This window comes from Bactrocera oleae, chromosome 6 (genome assembly GCF_042242935.1).
Source record: "Bactrocera oleae isolate idBacOlea1 chromosome 6, idBacOlea1, whole genome shotgun sequence".
Lineage (NCBI taxonomy): Eukaryota > Metazoa > Arthropoda > Insecta > Diptera > Tephritidae > Bactrocera > Bactrocera oleae.
Genome location: NC_091540.1, coordinates 24,561,414 through 24,584,440, shown reverse-complemented (window position 1 = coordinate 24,584,440; position 23,027 = coordinate 24,561,414). Strand labels below are relative to the sequence as shown.

The 23,027-nt window shown below is 35.3% G+C and overlaps 1 protein-coding gene across 3 annotated transcripts in view; it reads left to right on the top strand.

Annotated features, from left to right (window-relative positions):
* Window positions 1-23,027, top strand: part of LOC106623148 (uncharacterized) — a 200,143-nt gene that overhangs the window by 32,296 nt on the left and 144,820 nt on the right. For all 3 annotated transcript variants that reach the window (XR_011397195.1, XM_070112226.1, XM_036371518.2), the window contains exon 2: window positions 3,814-3,929. Coding sequence is in view for 2 of the 3 variants with exons in the window: in XM_070112226.1 (XP_069968327.1) it covers window positions 3,814-3,929 (116 nt within the window). In the remaining variant the exon portion in view is untranslated. The remainder of the gene's footprint in view (window positions 1-3,813; window positions 3,930-23,027) is intronic.

The following is a 23,027-nucleotide window of genomic DNA, read 5'->3' as shown; positions in this document are numbered from 1 at the left end:
CCACTAAATGATGGCTCTTGCCACCAACGTACATGCTCATATTTGAACATGTCGCGCGGGAGTGACAAAAGTGACTGCTGGAAAGGTGCCCGCATCTAAGTGACGTTGTTGTTGTAATGGTTATCTAGTCCCCGCTTGGGTGAAAAGTTTCAGTTTGGGCGACTGTTTCGACGGGGTCGGACCATAGGGAAATAGTTGTTAGATGAGTGGGGTTCGTTGGGCATGCAAAGAGGGGGTTGGTCTCATGCGGAGACTCATTGAATGCAGAACATTTATTGGGTATGTCGGGCTAGATTCTAGATAAGTAGGAGTTTAACCTGCTACAGTATCCAGAACTAAGTTGGGCAAGGGTCACTCTAGATTCACGTAGCAATTCGATCTCTACGTCTGCGATGGGTGGTGGTTTGACTCCAAGTACGCCATTGCCTGAGAGGGAGTCGGTGAAGGTGTTGATACCTTCACTGCAAATGACGATCAGTGCATGCCTAAAGTTCGTTGCGTCCGAAGTCTGGTCGGCGTACTGTCCAATGTCGTCGACGTAATCAAGGAAGGACCTCTTTATGATCCAACTGCAGGGGTGTTTTCTGCGAAATCATACCAGCAGAAACTGCTTGGAGAGGAGCTCGTTATGTTCCTTAACCGTCGCGTGAGGAGTGAAGTAGCACAGACTGTCTTATGTAACTCCTAAAATTTTAGGGTGGTTGACTGTTGTGCCATCGACTGGAATGTTTAGATCCAGTCTGTACTCCTTCGTCCAGTTAGTAGAACTGGTCGCAGTGGATTTAGTAGGCGAGAGTGTCAGACTCCTTGTAGAAAAGAAGCGAGAAAGGTCGGAGAGATAGCCGTTTACTTTCGAGCACATGCCATCGATTCCATTGCCCAACGTCAATATCGTGCAGTTATCAGCATACGAGGTCACGGAAATTCCCTCTGGTGGTTAGGGGAGTATTGTATGTATGTAGAAATTAAACAGTAGTGGGGAGAGTACACCACCCTGCGGAACCCACTGTTTAATACTTCTAAGTTTGGAGTTTTTACCACGAAACCGTACGGATGAATGCGGACCACTCAGGTAGTTCATAGCGTAGATTGTTCTATGTCCTCAAGTAGCGTTGTGTGGTTGACTGTGTCAAAAGCTTTTGACAAGTCCAACGCTACGAGGGTCGTCCCCGCACAGGTTTAGGTCATGAACTATCTGGGCGTTTATGACGCTAGGTGCTATGGTGTTGCTGTGCACTTTTCAGAAGTTATGCTGATGGTCTGCTAGACTCGGGAAAGTTATCGGACGATATGACTCCCCTTTGTTGGCGGGTTTCTCAAGTTTCAGTAGTGGGACCACTCCTGCGACTTTCCACACATTGGGTATTTGAAGAGGGGTCATCGACAAGTTGAGGACTTTGGTGAGGTAGCTTACTGCCGTCGAGCCTAGATGTTTTAGCATCAGCATGCTTATTCCGTCAGGGACAATGGATGTGGACGATTTGGCCTCTTTGATGGCACTCTGAACCTCCCATCGGTGAAAGTAAGTGGTGCGCCGTCTGCGGGTTGTTTCTCGATCGAGATAACTATCGACAGGTTATGTTATTTATCAGACCACCGCTAGCGATGGTAATATCTGGCGAGCTATTACAGGTGTCCATAATTTTGGTAGGGGGCTTCGTCATTTATTGTGCAGAATGTCGAATCGGCAATCTGTTCCGTCAGCTCTATCCTTCTACGATCGTTGTGCGCGTTAAAGTCGCCTAGCACTAAACGGTTTTCACCACGAAGTAGCGAACTTATTTTCGGGTGATATCCTGTGAGCTGCTTCGGCGATCACCTTGCGGAATTGCAAGCATTGCACTTGTCTGATGTGATACTTCAGCGTATTACGGTCTCACAAACGGAACTGATTCGGCGAGGAACCAGGAGTTGCTGAATGGTTCTCGGGCGATGATTGGAGCGGGATGAAGGTTGGGGAGTCGATTGATAAGATCCAAACAGAGTTAGATCGCTGAAATAACAGCCCTTAGCCGGATAAAATCCGCGTCAATTCCGGCAACGTAGAACCAGCTTTTGTGGGAATTGAACTAAGTGACGTCGTAGCTGGTGGCTGCATATTTCTGCCATTCAAATGTTAACATGTCATATAACAGTTTACGATGACTATGTATCTTCCTATGTTGTATTAGTAATAATTTACCCGTAACTATTCATATTCGTCGCAAAAATATTCTGTCGGGTTTCTCTCCCTGGCGCTGTACTTTTGAATTTAAATTTCTTTATTTGTGGCTTAGTATACTCATCTTCCCTACTTTTATCCTTAATTAACTACGTAGATTGTTGTGCGCGTTTTGGTGGTGGAACCATTTGTATCTTCTACTTGACCTTTGGGTCCGGTGTTGCTTCGGCTGTTGATTTGCGTCTACCCCTAGCATCATGTCGAGAACATTTATATTTGGTTGTAGTACCAATATTACAAGGAGGGTTCCTTTAAACTTAAAAAAAAAAAAACAGAAAAAATGGTTTTATCGGCAAAATCAATTAATTTTATTCAAAATAGTCTCCTTCTGCTTTAATACAGCTTTTTGCACGGTCCAAAAGCATGTCGAACGAGTGTTTTAGCTCGTTGCCTGGTATGGCCGCCAGTATGCCGGTGCAAGCCTTTTGAATGGCCTCCACGTCTGCATAACGCTTTCCTTTCATCACCGAATGCATTTTTCCGAAAAGGTAGAAGTCGCACGCTGCCATATCAGTTGAATACGGGGAGTGGTTGATTGTTAAAATGTGATTTTTGGTCAAATAATCGGCCACAAGCGTAGATCGATGAGACGGCGCATTATAGTGCAACAAACGCCAACTTCCATCTTCGCGATATTCGGGCCGAGCACGTCGAATACGGCGCACCAAACGCTTCAAAATTCCAAGGTAGAATACCGCATTAACGTTTTGGCCGGGTGGAACAAATTCTTTGTGGACAATACCCTTGTAATCATAAAAACAAATCAGCATTGTCTTCACTTTTGACTTCTCCAGGCACGATTTTTTGGGTTTCGGCTCATCGTCATTTATGTCCTCGCGACCACTTTGAAAACGTTGAAACCACTCGTGCACACTGCTACGTTATAGGCAATCATCGCCATAAACTTGTTTCATCAATTCAAACGTTTCGGTAAAAGTTTTACCAATTTTAAAACAAAATTTAATGTTGGCTCTTTGTTCGAAGCTCATTTTCGCACCGATGACAAAAACATATTGACACCTAAAACACAATAACTTCACTTCCAATAGATGAAATGTCATGAAATTTTTACTGGAAGTCTATAAAGGATAGCAGATTCTAACGACATATAGATGGCACCACTAGAGTTTACTTTGGTACTGTTTGGAACGCACCTTGTATAATCATCTGAGCGATTTTCTGTTATGCCTCCATCGTAGGAGACTTTAATTTTCTTATCGTCATTTGGCTCTTCTCCAGGGGAATCAGGTTCTATGACAACATGACCAGCCTCCCTAATTCCTCTAAAGTGAGGTCCCTAGATACCAAATATGGGGACTCCAGTGAGATCTGTGAGATACATTATTGAAATTCAGAAAGGCTGCAAGATTATGAAATGTTCGGTTACACCCGAACTTAGGCTTTCCTTACATTTTTATTGTTACGGGATTTGTCGCAATCGCAATGAACACTTAAAATATGTGCTATGCTAGTATATCTACATATTATATGTATTTACGAAATTGTGACATGCCTACATCCCTTTGAAGATAATTGAATGTGCGATAAGGAAATATTACATTTATTAATATGCATTATGTTTAATTTTTTAGGTACTGGAACAGTGCGGTTTACTTGGAGAAAAAGCTCCCAAAGGTTATGGCGAAAAAAACTTTTTTCACAATCACCCAACCTCTTATTTGACACACCACTGGAATGATTTAGCCAGGTGAGTCAAAAAACAAAAATCTTTTACGGCTCGTAAGTTACCTACTTATTTATATTGAATTCACAAATGTACAGTAGTTTTTATATACTTAAAGTATTTTTTTTTATAAATTTTGAAAGCACAGGGACTTAAGCCTACAAAAATGGTACTCTAGTTTTTTTTTTGCCAAAAAATATTCAATGTTGTTGTGAAAATTATATCTTTGCTATGATATAAAAATTGCAACTCATTTCAGGATTTTTTAAATTGTAAATAGAAAATAAATTTTAAATGTTATTGCAGAAAGAAAAATTCTATTGATACAAATAGTTTATGGAAATTTTATTTAAGTGGAGGAAAAAAGTGGCAAAAAAAGGACAATAGCATTTTCCTTTTCCATTTTTTATGTTTTATTAATTAATATATATTTTGTGAACTTTGTGCTAGCTGTCATTAAGATAAAAAGGATAAAATTATTAGAACATATTTCATGTGTCAACTTTTAAATTTTTCCGTTGTCAATCGCACAACACTCTCCATTACTAAATCCATTGAATCAACTCCATATTTATGAACTGGACGTCCTACCCACCAGACTATGGACGCTACGAGGTTGGCTTTCAAATTATTTCTTTAATTAGTCGTAATATCAAGCAAAGCTTGCTCGGTTTGTGCTTGGTTCATTCGCAGATATTGCCATGGATATATCTTTGATACGCGACAATGTTATTTTTACTTGCTAGGCAGTGGATATAAGTAGTTATGTGCCGCTCGATTGAGGTCCTAGGCGGAAACATGAAGCAAAGATTTCTGATCCGGGAAGATTGTGACATGTCATGCTTCGTTAGTAACGAAATTTTGGTATGGACAGTATAATTTTTACTTTTTCCTGAAGAAATCCATTGTCCATATCATACTAAGTAGCATCAGTAAGTTTCGCCCAATGATCATACAAAAGCTACCTCTTCCGGAGTTCAGTAGACTGCGTGAAATGCTCTCCATTTTATGGAAGTCCCTTGAGTGTACTTGTGGAGGGATGCCTGAAACTACGATGCATTTTTTTAAGGAAATTTACTGCAAAAAATTATTATACCCAGGAACGCAGTTTTCGGACCATCGTGATCCATTCGAAAAGCGATGGAAGATGCCCACTGTGTCCTTTAATATTCCTAGAAGCGATTAGGATGTCAGCTATACATGCTAATATAAAGTAGGTTAGTCACCTGGTAATTTTATCGATAAATAATTAAAATTTCTGAGTGGAAATTCGAAAGTCCGATTGGTGTTATAATATCCGCTTAGTCGACATCTCATCTTTTGCCACAGGATATATCTGGCAAAGTACTCACGTTAAATCGTCGATTATTTCCACAAGGTTACCATTCATCAAACTTTTTCGAAAAATTAGTTATGAAACTAAGTGTGTATTGACCTAGGTGCGTAGGCAGGGTGGACGTCTGACGTCTCACATAGGGCTAGTATGTGACCTATAGTTTAACGTACAAAGATACCAAATACGCTTGTAATGAATTCAGAACAGTCCTTATAAGCGTATTTTAAAAACGTACAAATGTTAGAAATAAATGCTACCACTATGTTTGCTTGATATATTTTAGAGGTTTGTGAGATACATACTTATATATACATATATGTACTTACAACGAAAAGCGGGATCCCGCACTGTTTAAATGACTATAAACTCCCCTTCCAACTACACCGCTTCATCAGGGTAAATAATGTCACACCCTAATACAACACACCACACCTTGGAACACAACTCGCACTCACAACATACACGACCACACTGCACACGATGTCACCACAGAAGTTACCACCATACACGATGACACCCCACACAATCAACAAAAAGAGGGATTGGATCATCAATTCAACACATTCGAAGTAATAGCGATCCTGCGCGCATACCATACTTTTCGCAAACCCAAACTCGTTTCGCGAACGTAGTTTTGGATCTTCACCACCTCCAGTTTTCGGCACGAACATTTGTAGCGTCAATTTAATATTTTAATATATTAATAAATAATTTAAAGTTTGTACTCATTACTCGGACATTTTTATTTACGATGGTTTGTGCAAGTGTCTGATTTATTCATGGTCCTTCGAGCCATAGTGAGCGGCACTATGGATTAAAAAATAATAATAATAAAATAAAAAAAAAAATCCAAATATATGTATAAACTGTGCGGTTATAAAGTTCGGTGACCCAAACAACATACATACAGATAAGTAAACAAGCATATATGTAACAAAAATAATACAAAAGAGCGGTGCAAAATAATAGTTACATATTGACAAATATACATACATAGTTAAAAAAGGGAGAAGAGACAAAACCAAAGTGCATGTGAAAAACAAAATATACAAAACTGTATAAGCAAAAAACAAAAAACAACTAAAACACAAATCGGGCGCGAAACCTAAAAGCACTTAAACACAAAATATAAATAGAAACAAAAAAACGGGCGCGAATTTAAAAGCATAAAAACAATACACACACAAACAACATCACTAGGCATACCAGCTGGAAGCATTTCAGAGAGGAACACAGGAATATTACCACACGCACATACATACATATAGACAAACAAAACAGAGTGAGCGTATTGATTTCAACTTTTATATCCTATATGTAAATATGTATGCTTAAACACGGGTTTACTGACTAAAAAACTCTTAATAAAAAGCCGTTTTAACAACATATAAAACGTTTACCAAACTATCATAATTTCAAACTTATTTTGATTAGAAAAACCGAAAACAGTTTGGTACAATATATATCCAAATATATATACAATTAAAAATAAATAATTATCGGATGCCCTTATGCTTATCTTAATGTATACAAGCACACCCATTCCACAAACACAAAAAACCTAAAAAATATTATTCAAGTATTTACTTGCAAATTTGTCCGGCAATACCCCTTATGCTTAATAAAGCAGTAAGCAGGATTGCTATAAATAAGTAAGCAAAGGCAAAATTAAAATTATAACACAAAAAACAAGAGAGAAAATAGCCAAAATAAAAACAAACCAAAAACATACATATCCCCTTTGGTCTAATATATACATACAAGTATATGTACATAATCCATGTTTACAAATGACATATAATTGCCAAGCGCAAAACATATACATACATACATCATCAACAAATAGTATATCGATATATGTATTCTTAATATACGTATAGGTACATACAAAACATATTTACAAAGTGCATAATAAGCATAAATATAAAACTAGCTTACAAACATACATTTATACATAATTGCTTTGGGAAATACCTGCAAATTTCCAATTTCATTTCGCGCTCTCTTCGTATTGCGAACATACGAACGAGCGTTTACATAAAATCATACGGCATAGAATTTGCCTATCCCTTTTTACTCTACACTGGGAATAATTAAATTAAAATTTAAAATAATTTGTAAAAGTATACACTTTAAATTCGCAAGTAATTTAACAGCGGTAAAGTGAAAACGAATTCAATTTGAAAATTATCAAAAACAAAAAAAAAATAACCAACAACATACTTACATACATACATATGTATACATATATTGGTATATCCAATTTTATATAATATTTTCAAAGTCCACATTGGCATATATCCCGCAATACCCCTTGTAACAAACAAGCAGGATTGCGTACAAAAATACTAAAAGCAGATTGATCTCTTCAACGAGCTCTCAATTGCATTAGAAAATAAACATACATACGCACAAACAATCCGTGCATACTTACGTACAAAGTGTATTGATCTCTTCACCGAGCTCTCAATTTCACGAGCACATAAATATATATTAACAAGTCCGTGTATTAGGGTGTACCTAAATACATCAATATAAGGACATAAAAAGTATTATTGAATTAAAAGTGCGATTTTTAATAATTAAATTAATTAAAGCAATATATTCAAAATAAAACCACAACAAAATCATATTGCTAGTAAATACAGTTTACACTTAATTTTGACAAATATTTTAACATACAAAAAAAATGATGAATGTGGATAAAATTCAAATTACACCTGCAGAAGCTACGCGCGCAAGACAGGTTACCACAAAGCAAACAAAAGGCAAAAATATTTGTGCCACCAAATTCATTTCTGAGAGTGACAGATTAACACGATACTGCACTCGATTTTCATTTTCACCGATTCAAGACATCTCTGAATCGTTATTGGAAATAAAAAAACAAAATATTGACAATTTTTGGACTCGTCTCCAAACGGCTCATGACGCCATAGTAGATTATGACAATTCAGATCTACCACACGATGCCAAAAATTCAAAAAGAAACCAGTTTATAAGACTACAATCCATTGTTTCAAATTGTTTGTCGGTTTTATCGACACAAAATATTCCCACAGACAGCTGGGACCCTATACTGGTAAACATATGCACTGCCGCATTACCAGAAAAATCATTACTTCTATGGGAGCAATCGCTCTCATCACGAAAGAAATGCCCCACGTGGCAACAAATGAAAGACTTTCTTACTACCCAGTTCGAAATCGCTGAAAGGGTAGACAAAAAGCTAATTAAAACAAAAAATGTACAACACGACCAAAAAAGAAGCTTCAATAGACCCCAAGCTAGTAGCAAAAATAAATTAAACAGAAGCTTTTACAAATCTCAATCGTTCACATCCGAACAAAATAATCATACGTCATGCGAACTATGAACGAGAGGGCATAAACTACAATCTTGCGAGAAATTCAAAAAATTAAAAATTATAGAAAGAAACTATTTCGTGAGATCAAAAAAATTATGTACAAATTGCTTGTCACATGCGCATACATATAAAAATTGCAAAAGCAAATTCAATTGCCTATATTGTCACAAAAGACACCACTCAATGCTTCATTACAGCAAATTTCCCATATCACCCCAAAGAAGTGCTTATACAAAAAGAACCACAGGTTTAGTGGTAACAACAACTCCCAAAAATCGAAATCCCAAAAATTGCCAAAAGACACCATGTAGCTCAAAGGCACAAAAAACTCAAACGCTACACAGCGAAATACAAAATAGGGTATTACTACCCACAGCAGTCATCTCCATCGAACACCGAGGAGAACTGTTTAAACTTAGGGCCTTAATAGACCAAGGATCACAACGATCTTTCATAGCGTCTAGGGCTCAAAATAGGCTACAACTGCCAACAAAACAAGCCAACTTTGAAATTACAGGAATGGGCGGAAGAGTACTTCAAAACTCTAATAAAATCTGCCCCATTACCTTAATTTCCCCCCAAGCGGATAAGCACATACAAGCAGAAGCTATAGTCTTACCGCAACTTACAAATATGCTTCCAAGCTATCACATAAATAGCAAGCATTGGCAAAAGGTTTCACACCTAAAGCTAGCAGATCCCAACTGCAACACTCCCGCTCAAATAGACCTTCTATTAGGCAGCGATCTTATACCACAGATAATACTCGAAGGTATTGAGAAAATTTCAAATACACTTCTGGCACAAAACACTATTTTTGGGTGGATCCTAAGTGGACTAGTTTCGGAACCAGTTACCACCATGACCACTCAAGTTGAGGAAATATCAAACGAATACCTCAATTCACAATTGAAAAAATTTTGGGAGTTAGAAAAATGCCACCTCATATCAATTACAAGCCCAGAAGATCAGTATTGTGAAGACTTCCACAAAGCCACAACTACTAGATCAAATAATGGCCGGTACGTCGTACGACTACCACTAAAGCCACAACTTTCCAACACTCCACAAATTGGCACAAGAAACCAAGTCAGAGCTTCTTCTGACACCCCTAGTGTTAACAACACAAATATTTATAAAACAACTAAATCATCCAAATATATAACTAAATATACCAAAAGAAAATAATTTCCAACAATATAAAAATACAGGGGATCCACTAGAATGCAATATCTGACTAGTTTTCATATCGTACTGAGTCAATATCCGCATTATTCGCAATAATAATTTCGACCCCGCAGGATGGCTTTCGCCAATTATGATACAAGCGAAAATCCTAATCACAATTCTCAAATAATCTAAACGATATTCGAATCTCCCGATTCTTGGCCACAATCGCCCACGCCCATACATAATATCGTTCGCAGTATAGTTGTCCTAGAAAGTCGAAATATCGACACCTATCTTACTATAGTGGCTCATAGTTGCCTCAATTTTCATAATTATAAATAATTCAAAAATCAAGTTAAGGGAGCACTATACTCCCAATGTGAAACAGTGACGCACCTAGATTTACAAAAAGCAAAGCAATCCTGCGCGCATACCATACTTTTCGCAAACCCAAACTCGTTTCGCGAACGTAGTTTTGGATCTTCACCGCCTCCAGTTTTCGGCACGAACATTTGTAGCGTCAATTTAATATTTTAATATATTAATAAATAATTTAAAGTTTGTACTCATTACTCGGACATTTTTATTTACGATGGTTTGTGCAAGTGTCTGATTTATTCATGGTCCTTCGAGCCATAGTGAGCGGCACTATGGATTAAAAAATAATAATAATAAAATAAAAAAAAAAATCCAAATATATGTTTAAACTGTGCGGTTATAAAGTTCGGTGACCTAAACAACATACATACAGATAAGTAAACAAGCATATATGTAACAAAAATAATACAAAAGAGCGGTGCAAAATAATAGTTACATATTGACAAATATACATACATAGTTAAAAAAGGGAGAAGAGACAAAACCAAAGTGCATGTGAAAAACAAAATATACAAAACTGTATAAGCAAAAAACAAAAAACAACTAAAACACAAATCGGGCGCGAAACCTAAAAGCACTTAAACACAAAATATAAATAGAAACAAAAAAACGGGCGCGAATTTAAAAGCATTTCAGAGAGGAACACAGGAATATTACCACACGCACATACATACATATAGACAAACAAAACAGAGTGAGCGTATTGATTTCAACTTTTATATCCTATATGTAAATATGTATGCTTAAACACGGGTTTACTGACTAAAAAACTCTTAATAAAAAGCCGTTTTAACAACATATAAAACGGTTACCAAACTATCATAATTTCAAACTTATTTTGATTAGAAAAACCGAAAACAGTTTGGTACAATATATATCCAAATATATATACAATTAAAAATAAATAATTATCGGATGCCCTTATGCTTATCTTAATGTATACAAGCACACCCATTCCACAAACACAAAAAACCTAAAAAATATTATTCAAGTATTTACTTGCAAATTTGTCCGGCAATACCCCTTATGCTTAATAAAGCAGTAAGCAGGATTGCTATAAATAAGTAAGCAAAGGCAAAATTAAAATTATAACACAAAAAACAAGAGAGAAAATAGCCAAAATAAAAACAAACCAAAAACATACATATCCCCTTTGGTCTAATATATACATACAAGTATATGTACATAATCCATGTTTACAAATGACATATAATTGCCAAGCGCAAAACATATACATACATACATCATCAACAAATAGTATATCAATATATGTATTCTTAATATACGTATAGGTACATACAAAACATATTTACAAAGTGCATAATAAGCATAAATATAAAACTAGCTTACAAACATACATTTATACATAATTGCTTTGGGAAATACCTGCAAATTTCCAATTTCATTTCGCGCTCTCTTCGTATTGCGAACATACGAACGAGCGTTTACATAAAATCATACGGCATAGAATTTGCCTATCCCTTTTTACTCTACACTGGGAATAATTAAATTAAAATTTAAAATAATTTGTAAAAGTATACACTTTAAATTCGCAAGTAATTAAACAGCGGTAAAGTGAAAACGAATTCAATTTGAAAATTATCAAAAACAAAAAAAAAAAAATATAACCAACAACATACTTACATACATACATATGTATACATATATTGGTATATCCAATTTTATATAATATTTTCAAAGTCCACATTGGCATATATCCCGCAATACCCCTTGTAACAAACAAGCAGGATTGCGTACAAAAATACTAAAAGCAGATTGATCTCTTCAACGAGCTCTCAATTGCATTAGAAAATAAACATACATACGCACAAACAATCCGTGCATACTTACGTACAAAGTGTATTGATCTCTTCACCGAGCTCTCAATTTCACGAGCACATAAATATATATTAACAAGTCCGTGTATTAGGGTGTACCTAAATACATCAATATAAGGACATAAAAAGTATTATTGAATTAAAAGTGCGATTTTTAATAATTAAATTAATTAAAGCAATACATTCAAAATAAAACCACAACAAAATCATATTGCTAGTAAATACAGTTTACACTTAATTTTGACAAATATTTTAACATACAAAAAAAAATGATGAATGTGGATAAAATTCAAATTACACCTGCAGAAGCTACGCGCGCAAGACAGGTTACCACAAAGCAAACAAAAGGCAAAAATATTTGTGCCACCAAATTCATTTCTGAGAGTGACAGATTAACACGATACTGCACTCGATTTTCATTTTCACCGATTCAAGACATCTCTGAATCGTTATTGGAAATAAAAAAACAAAATATTGACAATTTTTGGACTCGTCTCCAAACGGCTCATGACGCCATAGTAGATTATGACAATTCAGATCTACCACACGATTTTAAATCATCGGCTTACGCACTATGCGAAAACTGCTTAGACCAGTACGAAGCTACAAAAGCTATGATCTCCGATCAACTAAAGCTAATAAAAGCAATTGCACCTACTCCACATCAGCGAGTAGAGCTGCCACGAGTACAAAATCAAGAGGCAAGTTCAGGCATCCATCTCGAGGTGCCCGCATGTGACACAGAAATATTTTATGGAGGTTATGAAGAATGGCCGTCCTTCCGGGACATGTTCACTGCCGTATACATCAACCATCCAAAATTATCAAAAGCGCAAAAATTGTATCACCTCCGATACAAAACAAAAGGTCAAGTAGGCATAATAGTCAAACAGTTCGCACTTAATGACGACAATTTCAATTTGGCTTGGGAAGCTCTAAAAGCAAGATATGAAAATGAAAGAATATTGGTCGATAACCATGTGACGACACTAATAAACTTGCCAAAAATTCAAAAAGAATCCAGTTTATAAGACTACAATCCATTGTTTCAAATTGTTTGTCGGTTTTATCGACACAAAATATTCCCACAGACAGCTGGGACCCTATACTGGTAAACATATGCACTGCCGCATTACCAGAAAAATCATTACTTCTATGGGAGCAATCGCTTTCATCACGAAAGAAATGCCCCACGTGGCAACAAATGAAAGACTTTCTTACTACCCAGTACGAAATCGCTGAAAGGGTAGACAAAAAGCTAATTAAAACAAAAAATGTACAACACGACCAAAAAAGAAGCTTCAATAGACCCCAAGCTAGTAGCAAAAATAAATTAAACAGAAGCTTTTACAAATCTCAATCGTTCACATCCGAACAAAATAATCATACGTCATGCAAACTATGAACGAGAGGGCATAAACTACAATCTTGCGAGAAATTCAAAAAATTAAAAATTATAGAAAGAAACTATTTCGTGAGATCAAAAAAATTATGTACAAATTGCTTGTCACATGCGCATACATATAAAAATTGCAAAAGCAAATTCAATTGCCTATATTGTCACAAAAGACACCACTCAATGCTTCATTACAGCAAATTTCCCATATCACCCCAAAGAAGTGCTTATACAAAAAGAACCACAGGTTTAGTGGTAACAACAACTCCCAAAAACCGAAATCCCAAAAATTGCCAAAAGACACCATGTAGCTCAAAGGCACAAAAAACTCAAACGCTACACAGCGAAATACAAAATAGGGTATTACTACCCACAGCAGTCATCTCCATCGAACACCGAGGAGAACTGTTTAAACTTAGGGCCTTAATAGACCAAGGATCACAACGATCTTTCATAGCGTCTAGGGCTCAAAATAGGCTACAACTGCCAACAAAACAAGCCAACTTTGAAATTACAGGAATGGGCGGAAGAGTACTTCAAAACTCTAATAAAATCTGCCCCATTACCTTAATTTCCCCTCAAGCGGATAAGCACATACAAGCAGAAGCTATAGTCTTACCGCAACTTACAAATATGCTTCCAAGCTATCACATAAATAGCAAGCATTGGCAAAAGGTTTCACACCTAAAGCTAGCAGATCCCAACTGCAACACTCCCGCTCAAATAGACCTTCTATTAGGCAGCGATCTCATACCACAGATAATACTCGAAGGTATTGAGAAAATTTCAAATACACTTCTGGCACAAAACACTATTTTTGGGTGGATCCTAAGTGGACTAGTTTCGGAACCAGTTACCACCATGACCACACAAGTTGAGGAAATCTCAAACGAATACCTCAATTCACAATTGAAAAAATTTTGGGAGTTAGAAAAATGCCACCTCATATCAATTACAAGCCCAGAAGATCAGTATTGTGAAGACTTCCACAAAGCCACAACTACTAGATCAAATAATGGCCGGTACGTCGTACGACTACCACTAAAGCCACAACTTTCCAACACTCCACAAATTGGCACAAGAAACCAAGTCAGAGCTTCTTCTGACACCCCTAGTGTTAACAACACAAATATTTATAAAACAACTAAATCATCCAAATATATAACTAAATATACCAAAAGAAAATAATTTCCAACAATATAAAAATACAGGGGATCCACTAGAATGCAATATCTGACTAGTTTTCATATCGTACTGAGTCAATATCCGCATTATTCGCAATAATAATTTCGACCCCGCAGGATGGCTTTCGCCAATTATGATACAAGCGAAAATCCTAATCACAATTCTCAAATAATCTAAACGATATTCGAATCTCCCGATTCTTGGCCACAATCGCCCACGCCCATACATAATATCGTTCGCAGTATAGTTGTCCTAGAAAGTCGAAATATCGACACCTATCTTACTATAGTGGCTCATAGTTGCCTCAATTTTCATAATTATAAATAATTCAAAAATCAAGTTAAGGGAGCACCATACTCCCAATGTGAAACAGTGACGCACCTAGATTTACAAAAAGCAAAGCAATCCTGCGCGCATACCATACTTTTCGCAAACCCAAACTCGTTTCGCGAACGTAGTTTTGGATCTTCACCGCCTCCAGTTTTCGGCACGAACATTTGTAGCGTCAATTTAATATTTTAATATATTAATAAATAATTTAAAGTTTGTACTCATTACTCGGACATTTTTATTTACGATGGTTTGTGCAAGTGTCTGATTTATTCATGGTCCTTCGAGCCATAGTGAGCGGCACTATGGATTAAAAAATAATAATAATAAAATAAAAAAAAAATCCAAATATATGTATAAACTGTGCGGTTATAAAGTTCGGTGACCCAAACAACATACATACAGATAAGTAAACAAGCATATATGTAACAAAAATAATACAAAAGAGCGGTGCAAAATAATAGTTACATATTGACAAATATACATACATAGTTAAAAAAGGGAGAAGAGACAAAACCAAAGTGCATGTGAAAAACAAAATATACAAAACTGTATAAGCAAAAAACAAAAAACAACTAAAACACAAATCGGGCGCGAAACCTAAAAGCACTTAAACACAAAATATAAATAGAAACAAAAAAACGGGCGCGAATTTAAAAGCATTTCAGAGAGGAACACAGGAATATTACCACACGCACATACATACATATAGACAAACAAAACAGAGTGAGCGTATAGATTTCAACTTTTACATCCTATATGTAAATATGTATGCTTAAACACGGGTTTACTGACTAAAAAACTCTTAATAAATAGCCGTTTTAACAACATATAAAACGGTTACCAAACTATCATAATTTCAAACTTATTTTGATTAGAAAAACCGAAAACAGTTTGGTACAATATATATCCAAATATATATACAATTAAAAATAAATAATTATCGGATGCCCTTATGCTTATCTTAATGTATACAACACACCCATTCCACAAACACAAAAAACCTAAAAAATATTATTCAAGTATTTACTTGCAAATTTGTCCGGCAATACCCCTTATGCTTAGTAAAGCAGTAAGCAGGATTGCTATAAATAAGTAAGCAAAGGCAAAATTAAAATTATAACACAAAAAACAAGAGAGAAAATAGCCAAAATAAAAACAAACCAAAAACATACATATCCCCTTTGGTCTAATATATACATACAAGTATATGTACATAATCCATGTTTACAAATGACATATAATTGCCAAGCGCAAAACATATACATACATACATCATCAACAAATAGTATATCGATATATGTATTCTTAATATACGTATAGGTACATACAAAACATATTTACAAAGTGCATAATAAGCATAAATATAAAACTAGCTTACAAACATACATTTATACATAATTGCTTTGGGAAATACCTGCAAATTTCCAATTTCATTTCGCGCTCTCTTCGTATTGCGAACATACGAACGAGCGTTTACATAAAATCATACGGCATAGAATTTGCCTATCCCTTTTTACTCTACACTGGGAATAATTAAATTAAAATTTAAAATAATTTGTAAAAGTATACACTTTAAATTCGCAAGTAATTTAACAGCGGTAAAGTGAAAACGAATTCAATTTGAAAATTATCAAAAACAAAAAAAAAAAAATATAACCAACAACATACTTACATACATACATATGTTTACATATATTGGTATATCCAATTTTATATAATATTTTCAAAGTCCACATTGGCATATATCCCGCAATACCCCTTGTAACAAACAAGCAGGATTGCGTACAAAAATACTAAAAGCAGATTGATCTCTTCAACAAGCTCTCAATTTCACGAGCACATAAATATATATTAACAAGTCCGTGTATTAGGGTGTACCTAAATACATCAATATAAGGACATAAAAAGTATTATTGAATTAAAAGTGCGATTTTTAATAATTAAATTAATTAAAGCAATACATTCAAAATAAAACCACAACAAAATCATATTGCTAGTAAATACAGTTTACACTGAGAAAATTTTAATAAATTTTGACAAATATTTTAACATACAAAAAAAAATGATGAATGTGGATAAAATTCAAATTACACCTGCAGAAGCTACACGCGCAAGACAGGTTACCACAAAGCAAACAAAAGGCAAAAATATTTGTGCCACCAAATTCATTTCTGAGAGTGACAGATTAACACGATACTGCACTCGATTTTCATTTTCACCGATTCAAGACATCTCTGAATCGTTATTGGAAATAAAAAAACAAAATATTGACAATTTTTGGACTCGTCTCCAAACGGCTCATGACGCCATAGTAGATTATGACAATTCAGATCTACCACACGATTTTAAATCATCGGCTTACGCACTATACGAAAACTGCTTAGACCAGTACGAAGCTACAAAAGCTATGATCTCCGATCAACTAAAGCTAATAAAAGCAATTGCACCTACTCCACATCAGCGAGTAGAGCTGCCACGAGTACAAAATCAAGAGGCAAGTTCAGGCATCCATCTCGAGGTGCCCGCATGTGACACAGAAATATTTTATGGAGGTTATGAAGAATGGCCGTCCTTCCGGGACATGTTCACTGCCGTATACATCAACCATCCAAAATTATCAAAAGCGCAAAAATTGTATCACCTCCGATACAAAACAAAAGGTCAAGTAGGCATAATAGTCAAACAGTTCGCACTTAATGACGACAATTTCAATTTGGCTTGGGAAGCTCTAAAAGCATGATATGAAAATGAAAGAATATTGGTCGATAACCAAGTAACGACACTAATAAACTTGCCAAAAATTCAAAAAGAAACCAGTGAAGAGTTTATAAGACTACAATCCACTGTTTCAAATTGTTTGTCGGTTTTATCGACACAAAATATTTCCACAGACAGCTGGGACCCTATACTGGTAAACATATGCACTGCCGCATTACCAGAAAAATCATTACTTCTATGGGAGCAATCGCTCTCATCACGAAAGAAATGCCCCACGTGGCAACAAATGAAAGACTTTCTTACTACCCAGTACGAAATCGCTGAAAGGGTAGACAAAAAGCTAATTAAAACAAAAAATGTACAACACGACCACAAAAGAAGCTTCAATAGACCCCAAGCTAGTAGCAAAAATAAATTAAACAGAAGCTTTTACAAATCTCAATCGTTCACATCCGAACAAAATAATCATACGTCATGCGAACTATGAACGAGAGGGCATAAACTACAATCTTGCGAGAAATTCAAAAAATTAAAAATTATAGAAAGAAACTATTTCGTGAGATCAAAAAAATTATGTACAAATTGCTTGTCACATGCGCATACATATAAAAATTGCAAAAGCAAATTCAATTGCCTATATTGTCACAAAAGACACCACTCAATGCTTCATTACAGCAAATTTCCCATATCACCCCAAAGAAGTGCTTATACAAAAAGAACCACAGGTTTAGTGGTAACAACAACTCCCAAAAACCGAAATCCCAAAAATTGCCAAAAGACACCATGTAGCTCAAAGGCACAAAAAACTCAAACGCTACGCAGCGAAATACAAAATAGGGTATTACTACCCACAGCAGTCATCTCCATCGAACACCGAGGAGAACTGTTTAAACTTAGGGCCTTAATAGACCAAGGATCACAACGATCTTTCATAGCGTCTAGGGCTCAAAATAGGCTACAACTGCCAACAAAACAAGCCAACTTTGAAATTACAGGAATGGGCGGAAGAGTACTTCAAAACTCTAATAAAATCTGCCCCATTACCTTAATTTCCCCCCAAGCGGATAAGCACATACAAGCAGAAGCTATAGTCTTACCGCAACTTACAAATATGCTTCCAAGCTATCACATAAATAGCAAGCATTGGCAAAAGGTTTCACACCTAAAGCTAGCAGATCCCAACTGCAACACTCCCGCTCAAATAGACCTTCTATTAGGCAGCGATCTCATACCACAGATAATACTCGAAGGTATTGAGAAAATTTCAAATACACTTCTGGCACAAAACACTATTTTTGGGTGGATCCTAAGTGGACTAGTTTCGGAACCAGTTACCACCATGACCACTCAAGTTGAGGAAATCTCAAACGAATACCTCAATTCACAATTGAAAAAATTTTGGGAGTTAGAAAAATGCCACCTCATATCAATTACAACCCCAGAAGATCAGTATTGTGAAGACTTCCACAAAGCCACAACTACTCGATCAAATAATGGCCGGTACGTCGTACGAATACCACTAAAGCCACAACTTTCCAACACTCCACAAATTAGCACAAGAAACCAAGTCAGAGCTTCTTCTGACACCCCTAGTGTTAACAACACAAATATTTATAAAACAACTAAATCATCCAAATATATAACTAAATATACCAAAAGAAAATAATTTCCAACAATATAAAAATACAGGGGATCCACTAGAATGCAATATCTGACTAGTTTTCATATCGTACTGAGTCAATATCCGCATTATTCGCAATAATAATTTCGACCCCGCAGGATGGCTTTCGCCAATTATGATACAAGCGAAAATCCTAATCACAATTCTCAAATAATCAAAACGATATTCGAATCTCCCGATTCTTGGCCACAATCGCCCACGCCCATACATAATATCGTTCGCAGTATAGTTGTCCTAGAAAGTCGAAATATCGACACCTATCTTACTATAGTGGCTCATAGTTGCCTCAATTTTCATAATTATAAATAATTCAAAAATCAAGTTAAGGGAGCACCATACTCCCAATGTGAAACAGTGACGCACCTAGATTTACAAAAAGCAAAGCAATCCTGCGCGCATACCATACTTTTCGCAAACCCAAACTCGTTTCGCGAACGTAGTTTTGGATCTTCACCGCCTCCAGTTTTCGGCACGAACATTTGTAGCGTCAATTTAATATTTTAATATATTAATAAATAATTTAAAGTTTGTACTCATTACTCGGACATTTTTATTTACGATGGTTTGTGCAAGTGTCTGATTTATTCATGGTCCTTCGAGCCATAGTGAGCGGCACTATGGATTAAAAAATAATAATAATAAAATAAAAAAAAAATCCAAATATATGTATAAACTGTGCGGTTATAAAGTTCGGTGACCCAAACAACATACATACAGATAAGTAAACAAGCATATATGTAACAAAAATAATACAAAAGAGCGGTGCAAAATAATAGTTACATATTGACAAATATACATACATAGTTAAAAAAGGGAGAAGAGACAAAACCAAAGTGCATGTGAAAAACAAAATATACAAAACTGTATAAGCAAAAAACAAAAAACAACTAAAACACAAATCGGGCGCGAAACCTAAAAGCACTTAAACACAAAATATAAATAGAAACAAAAAAACGGGCGCGAATTTAAAAGCATTTCAGAGAGGAACACAGGAATATTACCACACGCACATACATACATATAGACAAACAAAACAGAGTGAGCGTATTGATTTCAACTTTTACATCCTATATGTAAATATGTATGCTTAAACACGGGTTTACTGACTAAAAAACTCTTAATAAATAGCCGTTTTAACAACATATAAAACGGTTACCAAACTATCATAATTTCAAACTTATTTTGATTAGAAAAACCGAAAACAGTTTGGTACAATATATATCCAAATATATATACAATTAAAAATAAATAATTATCGGATGCCCTTATGCTTATCTTAATGTATACAACACACCCATTCCACAAACACAAAAAACCTAAAAAATATTATTCAAGTATTTACTTGCAAATTTGTCCGGCAATACCCCTTATGCTTAGTAAAGCAGTAAGCAGGATTGCTATAAATAAGTAAGCAAAGGCAAAATTAAAATTATAACACAAAAAACAAGAGAGAAAATAGCCAAAATAAAAACAAACCAAAAACATACATATCCCCTTTGGTCTAATATATACATACAAGTATATGTACATAATCCATGTTTACAAATGACATATAATTGCCAAGCGCAAAACATATACATACATACATCATCAACAAATAGTATATCGATATATGTATTCTTAATATACGTATAGGTACATACAAAACATATTTACAAAGTGCATAATAAGCATAAATATAAAACTAGCTTACAAACATACATTTATACATAATTGCTTTGGGAAATACCTGCAAATTTCCAATTTCATTTCGCGCTCTCTTCGTATTGCGAACATACGAACGAGCGTTTACATAAAATCATACGGCATAGAATTTGCCTATCCCTTTTTACTCTACACTGGGAATAATTAAATTAAAATTTAAAATAATTTGTAAAAGTATACACTTTAAATTCGCAAGTAATTTAACAGCGGTAAAGTGAAAACGAATTCAATTTGAAAATTATCAAAAACAAAAAAAAAAAAATATAACCAACAACATACTTACATACATACATATGTTTACATATATTGGTATATCCAATTTTATATAATATTTTCAAAGTCCACATTGGCATATATCCCGCAATACCCCTTGTAACAAACAAGCAGGATTGCGTACAAAAATACTAAAAGCAGATTGATCTCTTCAACAAGCTCTCAATTTCACGAGCACATAAATATATATTAACAAGTCCGTGTATTAGGGTGTACCTAAATACATCAATATAAGGACATAAAAAGTATTATTGAATTAAAAGTGCGATTTTTAATAATTAAATTAATTAAAGCAATACATTCAAAATAAAACCACAACAAAATCATATTGCTAGTAAATACAGTTTACACTGAGAAAATTTTAATAAATTTTGACAAATATTTTAACATACAAAAAAAAATGATGAATGTGGATAAAATTCAAATTACACCTGCAGAAGCTACACGCGCAAGACAGGTTACCACAAAGCAAACAAAAGGCAAAAATATTTGTGCCACCAAATTCATTTCTGAGAGTGACAGATTAACACGATACTGCACTCGATTTTCATTTTCACCGATTCAAGACATCTCTGAATCGTTATTGGAAATAAAAAAACAAAATATTGACAATTTTTGGACTCGTCTCCAAACGGCTCATGACGCCATAGTAGATTATGACAATTCAGATCTACCACACGATTTTAAATCATCGGCTTACGCACTATACGAAAACTGCTTAGACCAGTACGAAGCTACAAAAGCTATGATCTCCGATCAACTAAAGCTAATAAAAGCAATTGCACCTACTCCACATCAGCGAGTAGAGCTGCCACGAGTACAAAATCAAGAGGCAAGTTCAGGCATCCATCTCGAGGTGCCCGCATGTGACACAGAAATATTTTATGGAGGTTATGAAGAATGGCCGTCCTTCCGGGACATGTTCACTGCCGTATACATCAACCATCCAAAATTATCAAAAGCGCAAAAATTGTATCACCTCCGATACAAAACAAAAGGTCAAGTAGGCATAATAGTCAAACAGTTCGCACTTAATGACGACAATTTCAATTTGGCTTGGGAAGCTCTAAAAGCATGATATGAAAATGAAAGAATATTGGTCGATAACCAAGTAACGACACTAATAAACTTGCCAAAAATTCAAAAAGAAACCAGTGAAGAGTTTATAAGACTACAATCCACTGTTTCAAATTGTTTGTCGGTTTTATCGACACAAAATATTTCCACAGACAGCTGGGACCCTATACTGGTAAACATATGCACTGCCGCATTACCAGAAAAATCATTACTTCTATGGGAGCAATCGCTCTCATCACGAAAGAAATGCCCCACGTGGCAACAAATGAAAGACTTTCTTACTACCCAGTACGAAATCGCTGAAAGGGTAGACAAAAAGCTAATTAAAACAAAAAATGTACAACACGACCACAAAAGAAGCTTCAATAGACCCCAAGCTAGTAGCAAAAATAAATTAAACAGAAGCTTTTACAAATCTCAATCGTTCACATCCGAACAAAATAATCATACGTCATGCGAACTATGAACGAGAGGACATAAACTACAATCTTGCGAGAAATTCAAAAAATTAAAAATTATAGAAAGAAACTATTTCGTGAGATCAAAAAAATTATGTACAAATTGCTTGTCACATGCGCATACATATAAAAATTGCAAAAGCAAATTCAATTGCCTATATTGTCACAAAAGACACCACTCAATGCTTCATTACAGCAAATTTCCCAT